The sequence below is a fragment of the Trachypithecus francoisi genome, unplaced genomic scaffold, assembly GCF_009764315.1.
Source record: "Trachypithecus francoisi isolate TF-2019V2 unplaced genomic scaffold, Tfra_2.0 Lachesis_group16, whole genome shotgun sequence".
In the NCBI taxonomy this organism is placed as follows: domain Eukaryota; kingdom Metazoa; phylum Chordata; class Mammalia; order Primates; family Cercopithecidae; genus Trachypithecus; species Trachypithecus francoisi.
Genome location: NW_022681461.1, coordinates 89,632,660 through 89,649,106, shown reverse-complemented (window position 1 = coordinate 89,649,106; position 16,447 = coordinate 89,632,660). Strand labels below are relative to the sequence as shown.

General features: G+C 53.9%; 1 protein-coding gene across 1 annotated transcript in view; it reads right to left on the bottom strand.

Moving 5' to 3' along the window:
- SHB (SH2 domain containing adaptor protein B) overlaps positions 1-16,447 on the bottom strand; it is a 149,422-nt gene that overhangs the window by 19,845 nt on the left and 113,130 nt on the right. Inside the window, exons 4-5 of the mRNA XM_033238042.1 lie at positions 15,128-15,299; positions 7,846-7,965 (exon numbers count right to left, since the gene is read on the bottom strand). Coding sequence (XP_033093933.1) covers positions 7,846-7,965; positions 15,128-15,299 — 292 coding nt within the window. The remainder of the gene's footprint in view (positions 1-7,845; positions 7,966-15,127; positions 15,300-16,447) is intronic.

Genomic DNA, 16,447 nt, shown 5'->3' with positions numbered 1-16,447 from the left:
ATCGAAAAAGCCTTTTTCTGTTCCCTAAACCCCAAAATTTCTGCCCAGGGTACTCCTGGAGCTGCTACCTTGACTGGCTGCTAACATGCTTCCCTGTGAGATGATGAGGCCAGACCGTAAGTTTGGAAGATGGGCAGGAGAGCTGGAGGCGCAGCAGCATGGTAATGAAAAAGGATACCTGTTGAATGGTCATCATCTCCAGCTCCTGATGAGCAACCAGGAGGTCAGAGAAGTTCACTCACTCATCCAAGGTCACACCAAAGGACAACGTATAGAGTGCAAGAGAGGTGAGAGGTTCAAGAGAGGTTATCCAGGACGAGGGGAGCCTGGATTGGACTCCAGCTCTGCGAGATTCTCTAGCATGCTTTCCAGCTGTAGCCACATAAAATCTAGAACTCATCATTGTAAAGGAGAGTGGATATGGGCACAGATGGAGACTTCCAGGTTGAACCCAGACAATTCGCAATGCACTGGGCCACACCGAGCTCTTTCCCCAACAACCTGTGGCTTTCTGAGGCCTAAAAGATACTTGAGCTACCACTGATAGAGCACTCACTATATGTTGGGGCATATGCTAAGCATTTCACATATATTGTCTCTTCATTAATACACCTGTGAAACCCATTTTATAGATGAGAAAACCGAGGTTCAGAGATGTTCAGTCCCTTTGCCCAACACTACCCTGTTAGTATGTGGCAGAGCTGGGTTTCAAGAGTCTAAACCAAGATCCAGAGCCATTGTCTTCACCGCTGTGCAGAGCTCCCTCTGTTGGGGGAGCCATGGGGCACACGGCCAGGAGCTCAGGGCCCCTGCAACCACAGCTGAGCAGTGTGGGGGTCCCGGGGCAAGCAGTACTGCACCCGAGCTGCACACACCTGCCTTCCCTGAAGTCTGCTCTTAAAAGGCTTCATCACCCCTGCAGGGGCCTGGATGGGGAATACAGAGACCAACTAAGTCCAGGTATTCTGGGGCTGTGCAAGGAACTCAATAATGGCCAGCGAGTTCCCACTGTGGCTTTGCAGGGACTGCCCCGGTGGTTCACACATGGGGGCAGGCAACCACCATGGAGCTAAGTGTCTGGAGTCTCAGATGTTAACCCAACAAGGGGATGCTTGGACGGCAGAAGGCAGTGGAGACTTGCTTCCTGCTGATAGATGAGGGGAGAGCAGCCTTTCCTCATATCCCGACACCCACCGCCCCCCTCAAACCTTTATTATTTCTTGCTCCTAGCTGTCAGCAGCAACAAACTAAGATTAATCACTTGCCTGCCTGGACCCAGACATGCCTACTGTTTGAAAACTCTCCCCTTCGCTATATTAATCAATGAAGGGACAGACAAAAGAAAAACAACCCTAACTGCCATGCGCCTCCCAGTGCCCCTCAGCTCTTCTTGGCCCTGTTATACCCACCCAACCTCCTCTGGAGCTGCAGGAGGCATTTGCTGGCTGAAGACTAAGCACCCAGCAGTCAACACAAGCCCGGCTGCTCTAAGCCGGATACAAATAGATGTCATCAAGCAATCTGAAGGGCAGGAGGCATGTTCTTGATAATGTCCTGCTCCTCCTCCCCTCCTCGGAGGAGATGGGACGTTCCTGCCATCGTTGGACTGAGAGGAAAGTGGTCTAGTCATGGAACCCTTAAACTGGAAGCAAGTTTATTTATCAGACCCCAGACCCTCATTTTTTCGATGCAAGTGGAGAAGACATTTGCCCAAGTCACCCAGTACAGCAGGGACAGCCTGGACTCACCCGGGGCTCTGTCCATTCTGCTGCTTCCATGGTGATTTCTGAAGCCTCTGGAAAAGCTGGGAGAAGCAGAGACTGGTATATACTTAGCACCATCTGTATGTAGGGCTTACCCGCCAAGCCTTACTTCTTGCTGAGGCAAGCGTCCCGTGATGCTCAGGAAGGTGCAGTACCTTGCCTAGCATCGGGCGCGGGCAAAGAGATGGAAGCGGGACTTGGATTCAGTTATCTGACTGCAGAGCCTGTTTTCCCTCTCCATCTTGAAAAGGGCTGCCTTGGTCTCCTGGGAGGCCTGCCCACGTGCTGTTCACCTTCTGGACTCCTATAACAGGCCCCTCCCCAGCTCTCGGTCTGTGCCAGTTCACGTGGCATGTGTAGGCACGTGGTGGGGAAGGGGGGGATCATTGAGGGGATGGGGAGGCAGAAGCTGTGTCCCTCCTCACCAGTACTCACGGGCCCCCTAGTTCACTCATGGTTCTAGAATACAGCCCTGACAATAGCATTGCATCCTGCTTCAAACCTTCAGGACTCCCTGCTGCCTCACAGGTGAAGCCCCAACCCCTCCACCTGGTGATCAGGGCTACACCTCACTTGGGCTCAGATGAATGTGTCATTTGTTGTTCTTATGCAAGCTCCGCACTGCCCTGTCTCTGGGCCCACTGTCTCTGCAGCCTGCCTTTTCTCCCCTGTCCATGGGTCCAAGACTTGTTCATCCTTCACATTCCCCTTCCTGGTTCCTTCCCTCTTTCATAGCCTGGAACTTTTCACAGAAAGAGTACTTTCTACTTCGGGCAGCCCTGAACACATTCTCGGTGAGTTATAGGTGTAAGTGTCTTCCCTTCCTCATCAGGCTGTGAGCTCCTGCAGGGCTGCAGCTCATTCAGTAACTGACACTGGACCGGGCAGAGCTCACGGGCTGGGCCGGGGAGGCTGTGAACAACCAAGTGCCACAGCATGATGGAAACAGGCCAGACCCCAGAGGTGCCTCCTTAGGTCACATTTGCAAGAGGCCGGGCAATCTGCCTTTGGGGATTAGAAAGCCAAAGGTCCCTCTGTGAGGACTGTATGCGGCCGTTACCCCCACTGGCTTTGGGACTCTCACCACCTCAACGGAGCAGGGGCTGGGTCCTTGTTAAAGCTGCTGCCTGCAGAGGCCTCAGAGATGCCACTCAGTGCCCCTTTCCCATGGGTCACACAGGATCCCTGCTCCATGAGGGCAGAGCCTGCCCAGCAGAACTGGAGGCCACAACACTCACCCTGCCTCCCTCTGCCTGCCCCAGGCTACAAGCCCCCCAGTCTTTAAAGTCCTTCCTTCATCTTGTCCACATTCCTTTGCAAAAACTCACCAAAGTAGAACTCGGGATGACTTATTCGCAGGCCAAAGTGCCTGAAGAGCCTTTCAATGAGATTTTTTTCAGGGCTTTTCATCCCTTTCCTCCACTGCCAGCCTTTCCAGAGACAGGAAACTGTGTTAAGAGTTTGACATTTTCTTGCCAATTTCTCAGCTCAACCCTTTGCTCCCTGAGGCTGGAGTAAGAGTACCCAGGGGCCAGTGGTGGGCGCTAGGTCAATGAGTTGGCGGGCAGCCAAGGGGGAGAGTTCTGCAGGCAGGAAGGGGTAAGGAAAGTGTTCAAGAGTAATCAGGCAGAATTGCTGAAGACGATTCACAGGTGGGGGCCCCCTGCCATGGAGGGGGCTCTGAGATGTGATGAGGCGTGTGCCGGCGCCACCGTGGGTCACTGCAAGTGCAGAAAGTTGAGGGGTGGGATGCAGACAGGTGGCAGCTTGGGCTGGTCCAGGGACCTGTCTGGTCACCACAGTGGGAAGCTATCACCATCTCTGTGGTCAGTGGTCAGCTCCCAGCCAGGCAGCCTTACATCAACCCCGAATCCCTTCTGGGGCTTAATTTCCCCACCCAGGAAGCAAAGGGATTGGAATAAACGGGCCTCTAACACTTCCAGGTTTGACATCGGAAGACCTTTCGACTGAGTGTAAGGAATGCCGGGAGGAGATGGGAGGACATGGCTGGGAGCCCCATGGCCTCCACTCCAGTCTTGGCTCTGCTGTGGACCCTGGCAGGCATTCAGCTTCTCCCAGCCTAAGATGAAGAAGAATATGCCTCGCAGCAGGACCCTGGTGAGTGCACCCTGCACATCAGTGGCCCTATCACTGAGAACTGCATCTCAACTCTTCTGGGAGCCCCTGAGACCCGCCAAGGCTCTCCTGCACCTCCATATCTCTGCCTGGGCCGTCCCCTCTACTTGAGCTGCCCTGCTAGCCATCCCTGTCTGGGGAACACCTGGCTTCTCTTGAAGGCTCATGTGCAGCCTGCTCCCTGCAGCTTCTCCTGACTCTCTGTGGCAGGGACTGCCCACCCACACGCCAGCTCTGGGCTCCCAAGATCCCCTGTGCAGACCTGTGTACAACAAGACACAGGTTGGCCTGGCCAGGCTGAGCCCCTGGAGGCTGGGCCTGACTGTTCTCACCTCTGGACTCTCTCTGATGCCCAGCCCAGTGGCTGGTACAGAGGTTTCTGAAAATATCTGCTGAGGGAAGGGTGGACGGGGTGTCCTCTGAGGCTCAACTCCCCCAGATGCTTTCTTCACCCTAGAACACCCTCAGGGCAGGACAAGCTCACATGAAAATGGTCAGAGGTGGATAACCAGCATAGCTGGAATTCCAATGTCAATTTGCACCAAGCTCCTGGCAGTGTCAGGAATGCCATTCCCCACCCACCCCTGCCAGGCAGGCCGTGAGTATCTGAGAGAACAGGCCCCTCACTTGGTGGTTGACAACGATGGTGCTTGCTCCAGGCAGCCAGGACATGCAGTACCAGGACAGTTCCCCTTGTGGTTGAGGTGATTCTTTCCAGGATATTGCTCCCCAGCCAGCAGTGGGACTGGTCATCGGGAGCTGGGGCTCCTCTGGGAAGCAAGTTCATCTCCCCTGAGTGGGTTACCTGGCTCGGCCATAGGAGGCCTAGCCCAGCCCACCTCCCCAGTTCTGGCATTCTTCAGGGGAAAGCTGGGCAGGTGAGAACACCCCTTGTCTTTGGAGGTGGTGATCTAATGCCTCTAGATCTGCATGCAAAACTAGACTCTCGCCTCTAGCTCCTTTGGGTGCAGATCAGTCACCCAAATGACAGTTCCTGATAATGAGGTCCACGGGATGGGTGCAGGAAGGCAAACACAGAGTCTGATGGTGGAGGCTGCTGGGCTGCCTTCCCAGTTTCCCTCCACCTCCTCCCCTCACCTGGGAGGTGCAGGTGGTCCAGCCCACAGATGGGCACATGGGGAGAGTTAGAGAACCCCTGATGTCATTGGTGGAGGTGGCCTTAGAGCCCATCAAAGCCCAACTCCCCTCCGGACAGATGTAGGGCAAGAAACTTACCCCAGGGTCACACAGTGAGCAGTGAGTGGCAGGACAGGACTCCTATCCAGAATTCTGGACAATGGGTCCTTCCTGTGGCTCTTAAAAATGGACTTCAATCAAACCGCAGGGCTGACCCCAGGAAGCAGGGGCAGGGTAATGGGAATCACACTAGATAACACTGACACGGCGCTGGCTGGGCTGGGGACGCTGTCTGTCAGCAGCTCATTGCCATACCCAGTGCACAGATGGCCAATGCCATAAGGCCAGTGAGTGCAGGAAGCCAAGCATGAGGCCCGTCCCCTGCCTTCCCCACCAAACGCAGCTGGGCCCTTGGGACTACATGCCTACGCTGTGAGGGTAGAATCAACGTGTTGTCAAGGGTGGTCCTACCTCTAGGGAATGGCACACCCCAGCGAGGTGGGGAAACGATGCTCCTGGCCTCTGAGCCCCGCTGTGAGTTGGCATCTGGGCCTGCTTTTACAACTGAGGGTGCACTGCATAGGGGATTGAGAATTCTGGAGGAGACAGCTGGTGCTATTACTTCTGCCACTGGGTCTAGGTTCCTTGTGTGCTCCCTGGTTGGGACCTCAGCCCTGGCACATCCTGGGTACTCAATAGGCTGCTGTTCCCTCGAAGGCAGATCTGCACTGGAGTCACCACAGGGCCCCAGTGCCAGCAGGCAGGCCATCAGTTCAGGGCTCAGCACTTCCTCACCTCTGCCTGGATGAACATGAAACTGGAGCAGCTGACGGGGCTCTGGCCCTCCAGGATGAATGGCCAGGCTTGGCACGGAGTGCTCTGTCCAGTTCTCCCTGATCCTTTCGTGGAGTCCCCTCCAAGCCAGGTCCCCAGCCACGGGGATTCCAGGAGGAATGAGGTTCACTGAGGAACTCAGAGACACATGGGGAGGGAGACAGAGTAACAACCCCAAATGACCAGTGCCCCAGAGGGTCCCTGGAGCACTGAGGAAGCCCAGTATGCAGGGAAGGCCAGTGACACTGAGTCCTGTCGCTGATGCCACCTGGTTCCTTTACCTCTCACAGCCCAGAAGAGTGCCACTCACCTCGATGGCGCCATCAGCACGCCTGGTGACATGCACACCCCCCTGCCACTGCCCTCTCCTCAGTCCAATTCCGTTCCTCTGGTTTTGGCCACTTCCTGCCCAGCCCCAGAGGCAGTTTAGCACATTGAACTTTCTTTGGCTGCCATAACCGATCCGATTCTTTCAGTCATCAGGTCTGATGGCAGACAATGAATTACGCAGGCATCAGCAGCTTGGAGAAGAGCAAAGTACCTATTTCTTGTTTGTCTGGAGTGCCCTACCCGCTGGCTAGAAGTTCTCTCTGCATCCTCTCTGGTTAGGCGGTGGTCCAGCCTTTGGTCTTATTCCCCTAGTGATGATAGGTTCACTACCTTGAGGCCGCTTGGGTAGCCCTAATTCTTGATCTTCTCTGGCTGTTAGGAAATTTTTCCTCTTGCAGAGCTGGAATCTGTCTATCCATCATCTGCCCAGAAGTCCCTAATCTGCTCATCAGTTCCCTCTGCCCCGACAGTCCTTGAGAGACACATGGTCTCCGCCCCGTGTCCACACGCTCTCTCTTCTCTAGGTGGACTCCCAGAGCCTGTGTGCCATGCCCTGCCCGCCTCTGCCCGTGCCTGCCGCCCTCCTGACTCTGCAGTTTGTCATTGTCCCTCTCAGGGCAAAGCCCAGAAGATGCGGGGGGAGGAGTCAGTCATCAGCAGAGAACACAGGCCAGTTTCATCTTCCTTGGTTTTACTGAAGGCTCTGTCTACACAGCCGGCATGTGTGTGGGCTCTCCTGACAGCCATGTCCCCGCAGGCCTGCTCTCCCTCCCATGGCCTCTAACAGCGGTAACTGGGACAGAGACGATGCCAGGCAGAGGGCTTCACTGCTTCTGGGGGGTCTGTGGGTCTGTGCTGGCTGAAGAGCCTGGGTTTACACCCCAATTATGTCACCAGCTATGTGTCCTTGGCAAATCTGTCCTTTCTCTGGGCCTCAGTTTTTCTGCAAAATGGGTTTAGACATTCTTTTGGGTCCCGTCCAGCTATAGCACCCAACTAAAACACCCTTTTCTTATTTTTGGGCCTGCCCATCCTGACAGAAAAGCCTCACAGGTCAGAAAGACCTGAGAGTTTCCAAAGCTGTGACAGGCAGTAACACCAGCTCTTCCCAGCACTCCTCCTAGACTTTGTGCGAACCCAAACTCAGGCCCACCCAAACTGCAAGCCAGAGCACTAGGAAAGGGTCATGCTCACAGTGGCAGAGAGTTATGGGCTGGTCACAAGTCTTGGCCCAGCCACTTGGGCCAGTCACACCCCACTCCGTGAGCCTGTTTATTCATCTGCAAACTGGGGACAATATGTTCCTCAAAAAAATCAAAGGACCGTCGTGCGCTCTGAGAGAGGGATGAGGCATGCTAGGAGCTTCGTACCACCCCGGCTCACAGCAGATGTGAAAGCTATTCTCAGATAGTTAATATAAAAGCCTAGGAAAAGGCCCCTCGTCTTCTGGGAGGGCAGCAACGGCAAACATAAAAACTCCTCTGCATCCCAGGAGAATAGGATCAAATTGAAAAACCGAGGCTTGAAATAATGTGTGCTGGCAAGCTTCCCAGGGGACACTGGCGAGTCTTTCCGCCACAGGCACAGTGGCCAACCATGCTCGCAGAGGCTGCCGAGGGCTGGGGGTGCTCGGGGTGGCACTCACCTCAGGGAGAGGGAGTAGTCATGCTTGCTGGTCTGGCTGTTCCGGACAAGGTAGCTACACTCCTTGCAGAGTCGCAGCAGGTTCTCAGCGTCTCCTCTGCTGATGGCTCCATGATACCATCTGTGGAAAGGGCAGAGAGCAGTCAGAGCCCAGCACGATGGGATTCCCATGGCCCTAACCTGCCTTGGGAGGCTCAGCACCCGCAGGGAGCCTCCCTACACAAGCAGGCATGCCCTGGTTCATTCCACGGGTATCCACTGCCCACCTGCTGCTGCCGGGTCCTGGGGAGAGCACAGCAAACAAAACCCAGTCTCTTTTCACGGGAAGCTTACGCTCTGGTGCAGGGAGTCAGGCCACAGACACTCAAGTCATCACAGAGCACACAGTGTGAGGACAGGCACCATGGAGATGAAGTGGCATAGGGTCATGTGGCTGGGGGCTAGTGGGGGACTATTTCAGGCAGGGTGGCCAGGGAAGCCTTTTCAAGGTGCGGTGGCTCATGCCTGTAATCCCAGCACTTTGGGAGGCCAAGGCGGGTGGATCACCTGAGGTCAGGAGTTCAAAACCAGCCTGGCTAACATGGCGAAACCCCATCTCTACTAAAAATACAAAAATTAGCCGGGCTTGGTGGTGAGCGCCTGTAATCCCAGTTACTTAGGAGGCTGAGCCTGGAGAATCACTTGAACCCGGGAGGCAGAGGTTGCAGTGAGTTGAGATCGCACCACTGCACTCCAGCCTGGAAGACAGAGCAAGACTCCGTCTCAAAAAAAAAAAAAAAAAAAAAAAGAAAAGAAAAAAAAGAAGAAAGAAAAAAAGTGACATTTCAGTGTAGACCTGCAGGAGGGGAGGAGGGAAGCCAGAGAGGAGCTTTCTTGGTAGACAAATCAGCAGCGAAGGCCAAGGCAGAAAACTGCCTAGAGTGCTCTGGAAAGAGCCAGGGGCCAGCCTGGATAGACAGAGGCAGCAAGGGGAAGGGGTTGGCAAGAGGTCTGGAAACAGGGCTGCAGCAGGGGCTTTTCTCTGTTTGAGCAACATGGAAACCATCAGAGGGTGCTGACGGGAGGGCCACGCTCTGACTCAGGGACGTGTGCAGAGACATGGATGGTGGGCAGTGAGGTAGTTGTCCGTGCTCCTGCCAGATGGCTCTAGCACCACTTGGGCATGTGGGAATCCCAGCATTACTGCTCCCAGACACCCAACATGCCAGAGGAGGGCAGGCGGCAGAATCTGAGGAGAGGAGTGCCACGCAGAGGGCCCGACTCATCCCCCATCTCCCATCAGAGGAGGAAATGGGCGCAATAATTTTCTTTCTTTTTTATGAGACAGGGTCTCACCCTGTCACCCAGGCTGGAGTGCCATGGTGCGATCATAGTTCACTGCTGCCTCAAACTCCAGGGCTCAAGCAATCCTCCCGTCTCAGCCTCCAGAGTAGCTGGGACTATAGATGCGTGCCACCACACCTGGCTATTTTAAAATCTTTTCTAGAGACAGGGTCTTACTATGTTGCCCAGGCTAATCTCGAATTCCTGAGCTCAAGTGACCCTCCCACCTCACCTCCCAAAGTGCCAGGATTACAGGAGTGAGCCATTGCATCTGGCCTGATTTTCCTTTTGTGTGTGTTTCCTTTTTTTTTTTTTTTTTTTTTTTGGTTTTAAGAGACAGGTTTTCCCTCTGTTGCCCTGACTGACGTGCAGTGGTGTGATCATGGCTCACTGCAGCCTTAAACTCCTGAGCTCAAAGGATCCCCCTGCTTTGGCCTCCCAAGTAGTGGGACTATAGGCACGCACCACCATGCCTGGCTCACTGATTTTCACGACTAGAAGAGCTGACGGTAAAATTGCAGGGCAAGAATAAAGATCCTCATTGCCCATGAGTGGACACACTCAAAATACATTCCTGTTTACATGATGGTCTCTGTGGGGCAGTGGAGGGGGTGAGACTCAGCTATGAGAGGCAGAAGCACTGAGCAGTACCATGGCTGGAGTGTGCTTTGTCCACAGAGACATGGATGCTGCTCCAAATGGTGGCTCTGCTGCCCACTGGCCAGGCAAGCCGCTGACCAGGCAGCTTCTATTATGGGAAGATCATGCCAACCTCTCTTGGGTTGTGAGAATGTAACAAGTGGCCCCACAGGAAGGGCTAACGTAGAGCCTGATGTGGGGCGAGTCTTAACCGATGGCAGCTGCAGCATTAGTAGAAAGAGACTGCCCTCGCAGACCACGTGGTGACATCCCCATCTACAATGGTTGCAGGCCCCTGCCCATCCAGAGGCTGCATTTTACATTTCCAGGTGCAAGTGGGGATGCTGCCTCCCGGTGCCTGTCTCAGAGTGTCCTGCAAACCGTGCCCCTGAGAGTTCCAGCACTGACATTCTCCTCAGAGAAAAATCTACATCGCCCATCCCCGTGCAATTCCCCCCACTCACAAGGCAGAGCTCAACAGTTAGTAGCGGTGGCCACAGCAAAATTAAAACCCTAAGAGAAAAAATCAACTTTAAAGTCAAGGACTGGAGAGTAAATGTGAGTGTCCTTGTCCAGTGGCAATGTGGCCAAGCGGTGGATGGTCCAGGCGGTGGCCACCAAGCTGGACATCCGGAGGAGAGACCTTCCAGGGGAGAAGGCAGGAAGAGCATGCAGACCACAGACCCCATTCTTTCTAAAGGTACAGAGAAATATGTAAAGAGGAACGTGAAGTTGGGGGATGCATGGGTTGCCACAATTAAAATACCACAAGTAAAACATTTCCTGAGACATGAAGGCCCATGTTATGCTTTAGAAAGGCTACATGGCTGTAATCAGGAGAAACAAAGACAGCACTGACTTTGGAAGTAAGAGTTAACAGGTTTGGGAAGGCTGTCCTCTGGGAGATTTCACTGTGTAACACACCCTCAGTGAACGGACAAAAATGTTTTATTAGAAAAACAATTCCCAGCCATTTGAAGCTGAGCCATCCTCAGGGAAAGGCCTAGAAGTGGTCCCTGGGGAGGTGCTGCCTGCCATCCACCCTCCCTGAGCTCAGGAGCAAGCCCTGCTCTGACAGTGGGCATGGCCTCTGGATTCTTGTTAAGGGGAATCCGGGTGGTTAACACGGTAAGCTACCAGTCCGTTCCCTGACCGCTCCACACAGAGGCAAGGGCAGAGGACAAGCGGCTGAGGAACAAAGGAGAGAAGGAGCAGAGGGTGCTGGATCTGGGGGCCAGGCCGGCACTGGCCAGCCTGTCAGCAGGAGGCTGGAGACCAGGAGTCAGGCTGGGCTGGGCGACCCTGTGGGGGGCTACGGCCAACTGTTGGGCCCACATAGGCCTTGCTTCACCTGGAAAGAGCATCCAGGCAGGAGGTCATCTCAGGGATGGGCTGGACCTCATGGGATTGGCCAGTCAGGTCAGAACCAGGGGGATTAGGGAGACTCAACTTTCGTCCCTCACCCCAGCCAATACCCATGAGCTCATCCAGTATTTACTCACCACTCACTATATCCTTGATCTCATGGGGCTGACAGAGGGAGAGAGAGAGTCAACAGAGAGACACAGGAAACAATTCCAGATAGTGACGAGGGCTATGCAGGCATCCTGGGGTTACGATAAGGCAGTGACTGGGGTTAGGTGAGATGCCTGCTTAGAAATGGGTGGACAGGGGAGGGCCCTGAGGAGATGACATGCGGCCTGAGAACATGAGAAGGAGCCAATCGTGAAGAGCTAAAGAAAACATCTTCTCTGCAAAAAAGGCAGCAAGTGCAAAAGTCCTGAGGTAGGAATGCGCTTGGCGCTCACACAGCAGAAAGGCGGCAAGAACGGCCCAGGCACTGTCAGCAGCGGGCAGGAGGTGGGCCCAGTTCTTGTGCCCAAGAGGAGAAGTGTGATTTCATCCTCAGCAGTAAGAGTTTTAAGAGATGTTATTTGCCCTGGGAAATCTTACAGTCAGTCAGTCAGGTTGGCCTGAGGAGGGGTCAGAGAAGACAAGTCAGGATGCTAGTGCAGTAGTTCACATGGCAGGTGGCTGCGCAGGTGGAGGAATGATGGAATCTGGTCGTCCTTTGGAGGGAACACTGGCAGAATTTGGTAAAGCAACAGATGCTGGTGTCCGGCAAAAAAAGGAATTAAGATGATGCCGGTTTGTGGCTTGAGCCACACCTAGTTAGATGTGACACCGTTTATGGAGGTGTGGAAGCTAGGGGAGGAGCAAGTTTTGAGGAGAAGATCAGGAGCCCAGTTTTGAACACGTTAAGTTTGAGATGCCCACTTGTCAGCCAAATGGAGATGCCAGGAAGCAACTGGATGTAGGAGTCAGGAGCTCTGGGAGAGGTGTGGGCTGGTGCTATGCATCTGTGAGTCACCACCAGGATCCTGGGAGAGACAATTCAGGGAGAGCACGTAGTTAAGAGACTGGGCCCTGGAAAGTCGGACCTTCAGGTCAAGAAGAGGCAAGGAGCCAGCAGAGGAGATGGAAGAGTGGCCATGGAGGCAGGAGGAGCACCAGGCCCAGAGGCCCAGAGGCCCAGAAGGAGAGTGGTCAACTGTGGTGACTGCCACGGAGGACAGTGGGGGTCGTCTGGGGACCCAGGCTGGTTGTAGTGGGTGAGAGAGAAGGGGAGGTGACAGAGAGGGGAGAAGTACTGGCAGCTCTTTGGATACTGTTCATTCATGCAACAGCTATTTATTCAACACCTGTTACGTGCTGGGCACTGTTCTGGGCACAGGGGATGCAGTGGTGACTTAGACAAGTTCCTGCTCTCATGGAGTTTCTGTTCTCAGCAGGGCCAGTACCTAGAGAGGAATGTTGGATCAAGTTTTTTTTTTTTTTTTTTTTTTTAACTTATGTTGGCAAAGTTTGTTACTGGGACTTGTTTATATACTGATGGTAATGATGGAGGAAGGAAGAGGGGTGTGTGTGGGGCTGCCTCCAGAAGGCAGTGGGGACAGACCCTGAGCACTGAAGCAGCCTTTCTGCTGTCCCAGAAGGCGAGGCAGGCGGTATGGGCACCTAGGCAGATGTGTTCCTGCTCATCCACAGCCACCCCGTGTGACCTGGGGCATACCCCCAGTGCCTCGGTCTCCCCTCCTACTCCCTCTGTGCTAGGGTGGAGGAGAGGTTCACACCGGAAGGTGCCTCCTGAACTCTAGAGCAGCATCAGTCCAGCAGGGGACAAGGTGATCCTCTTTGGTGGGGTCATCAGGCTCTATCCAAAGTGGGATTTTACCTTAAGCACACCCCGTGGGTGATGAGTCAGGACTTCTGACTCATCTTGGAGAGTTAATCGTGGAGAGATGAGACGATGGGGGAGGAAAAGCCAGTCATGACTCTGGACTTGGCTGGGGGCCCCATCAAGCGGGAATGGGAAAGGAAAGGCAGCCCAACTCCCCCTGCCTTGCGATGAAGGCTGAGTCTGGGGATGGGAGAGGGCAGGCTGGGCCCAGACTGACCCAGGCAGACCTGGCCACTGCTGGTCAGGACGCACGCCGAACATCTGTGGGTCAGTTTGTTGATTAAAAGTACATAGTTTGATCAGAAATAAGCAAAATCTGCCAGATGATCTGCACAGCTGTGAGACATGATTCACAGCACCGGCTAGGAGCAGCCCCCAACCCCACCCATGCGCCCTGTACCGCAGGCGTGGAGCACTCACAAAGGTGGCAGAAGCCTCCAGAGGTGACAGCACTTGCTTAAAAGGGCAGCATATGACGTCATTCGGAAAACCCTGCATCCTGCTCACCGAGTGAGAATTTCCTGTGAGGGGATGCCCTGCTGGCCATGCCAAGACCAGAATCTCCGGGCCAAGACAAATACAGTACATGACACACACCAGGGAGGGCTCACGAACCGTGCCTGGTGTCAGTGAGTCTCGTGGTCTTATATGTGCTTACTCAAAGGGTGAGAAGAGCAAAGAGTAAGTGGAGGACAGAGGAGGGGAGAGGGCAGGGACTGGGTCACGAGGTTGGGGGCACTCTGAGCCATGAGTCCTTGCCAAGGCTCTGCACCACTCTGGGCCCTGATGTTCTCATCTAGGCAATGGGCTGACAGCCCTTCATTGTACATTTTCTTGTTTAAGCAGACAAGACACCTGAGGACACCAGCGCAAGTCCTGCACCTGCTTTGTCAAGTTCCTGGAGAAGCTCATTCTAATCCAGGTATGAGGCACAGTTAGAAACTGAAAACACACAGAATGAATGGCAGGCTAGGGAGGTGGGACTTTATCCTGGGGGTAATGTGGAGCCACTGAAGGTTTCAGAACAGAGCAGGAACCTGCACCCAGGGGTGATTTGGCAGAGCAACGAGATGATAACCATGGCCAAGGGGAGGGGCAATAAAGGGCTGGGCCCTGCACAGTGCTGGGGGCAGCAAGGACAGAAAAGGATGTCGGACCTTGGGTTCAGCATAGATGGGACTTGGCCACTGACTGGAGGTGAGAAACCTCTGGGCAAAGGGGCTGAGAAAAGTGGAAATCTCAGGAGTGGAAAGGCCTTGCCCAACTCTAACAGTATCAAGCAGACATGGAGCAAGAACACGACTGTAGCTAGAAAATAAATCTAATTTACACGTAGTTTTACACTTAGGGGAAAGGATTTAGTTTATATTTAGTTCTTCCAAGAATTTATTTGCTGCATGATGAAATGAGAAACTAGGATGTAAAAAGGAGGAGTGAACCCTGTAGACTTTTTGCTGTCCCTCCTGCCATTGAAAGTAAGGGTGGCCACATAGTGTGGAGAGCATAAGTTCAGGGCTAGAAGCCAGGAGGTATGTGTTCTAATCCTGGGCCTACCACTGGCTGGGTGGGAGCCTCGACCTTCCAGGAGCCTCAGCCTGCCCATGTGTACACAGACGGGGAGGTAGGGGCAGACTAGAAGGCCCCTGGAGTTCTAGCATGTCTCAGTTTGGGAATTTATTTATTTTTTTTGAGACAGGGTCTCGCTCTGTGGCCCAGGCTCAATTGCAGTAGTGTGATCACAGCTCACCACAGCCTCAACCTCCTGGCCTCAACTGAATCTCCTGCCTCAGCCTCCCAACTAGCTGGAACTATAGGTGCATGCCATCATACCTTGCTAATTTTTGTATTTTTTTCTTTCTTTTTTCTTGTAGAGACAGGGTCTCACTATGTTGATCAGGCTGGTCTTGAACTCCGAGGCAAGTGATCCACCCACCTCGGCCTCCCAAAGTGCTGGGATTACAGGTGTGAGCCACCACACCTGGCCCAATCTATGGATTTTTAAAAGAAGATGACATGAAAGAGAGGGCAAAAACTAGGTGAACTGGGAGGTGAGGTGGGGCTTTGCTCCCTCAGAACTTACATTTGCTTCTCCAAGGGAACAGTAGGATCCACCCTTTCTCCTAGGATCCCACAGAACTCGGGGCTCCCATGTTTGATAGGCTTAAAGCCCCCTCCAGGGGCACGAAGCTGGCGCCGCCGGTCCCGCGAAGGCGAGGGGGATGACTGCCGCTTCTCGTTGCCATTAAACTGTGCTGTGGGGAGGGAGAGAGAGAAAGTGCAGGGTTAGCAGAGCTCAGCCCAGGGAGCTACTGTGATGCACAGAAGGGTAACGTTCAGTTGCTCTATTTGGCACTTTACAACTTGCAGGAGGAAGGGTTTCAAGCAAAGAAATAACATGGTACAAAAGATTTTGGCTTCCTAAGACAGGACACCCACATGGTCACAGCCTAATGGGGCATGTGAGTGGCTGGTTGAGCCTCCAGAGGCAACTGAGCTCAGCCTTACCCCCACAGGAACCTCTCTGCGGCCTCCAGCAGTGGAGCATGGCACTGCCTTGGGGGAGCTCTGTCCTTAGGACAGTTCTCAGGGGAAAAGGCTGTTTCTTGTATTGGGCAAAAATCTGCCTCCAAGTGGCTCCTCTCCTCCTCTCATCCCACCTCAGGCCATACTGGCCACATCTGTCCCTTTCCCTGGGATACTCCTATAGAGTGCCACTTGGGGGTCATGCTACATCCCCTATATTCAGATCCCCTGCATGGGTCCAGGATCCAGCACCCAGGTGAGGCTGGAGCAGTGCCTAAAGCACAAGAAGGGCCATCCACATACTCTTCTCCTTGCCCTGGGCCTGTGGGAGCATCGTTCACTCCCAGAGGCTGGGGGAGGATACTCCTTGAGGAAGACCCTGGAGACACCACAAAGAACAGAAAGCACTGAGCTAAAACTGGAGTTGCCAGAGGGTTCCTGGAGATCAGTAGTCCACCTTGCCAGTTATCCAGATGGGCCTGTTTCCTTCTCTGAAAAATAGGGATAATGACAGCACCCATCTCATGGGGATTAAAGCAGGTGACACACCTATAAATCTTAGCAGTGTGCCTGGAACACAGTCTGTGCTGTTATTATAAATCACACTTATTGTGTCTGCTCAATGCACACACAGTACTAGGCACCTCACAGAAGCAACTGAACCAACCTGAGTTCCTCTCCTAAGCCTGTCAGTGATTAGCTGCAAGCCTCGGCTACGCTACTGAACCTCTTCGAGTCCCTGTTTCTTGTCTCACCAGGCTGCTGTGAAGGTCAGAAGGGGGGATACTCCAGGACCTGACACACAGAGGGTGCCTAAGAAACGAGGCCAGAGCCTGCAGAAGAAGATTCCTGAAGCTGAGGCCAGCTGCAGGCCCAC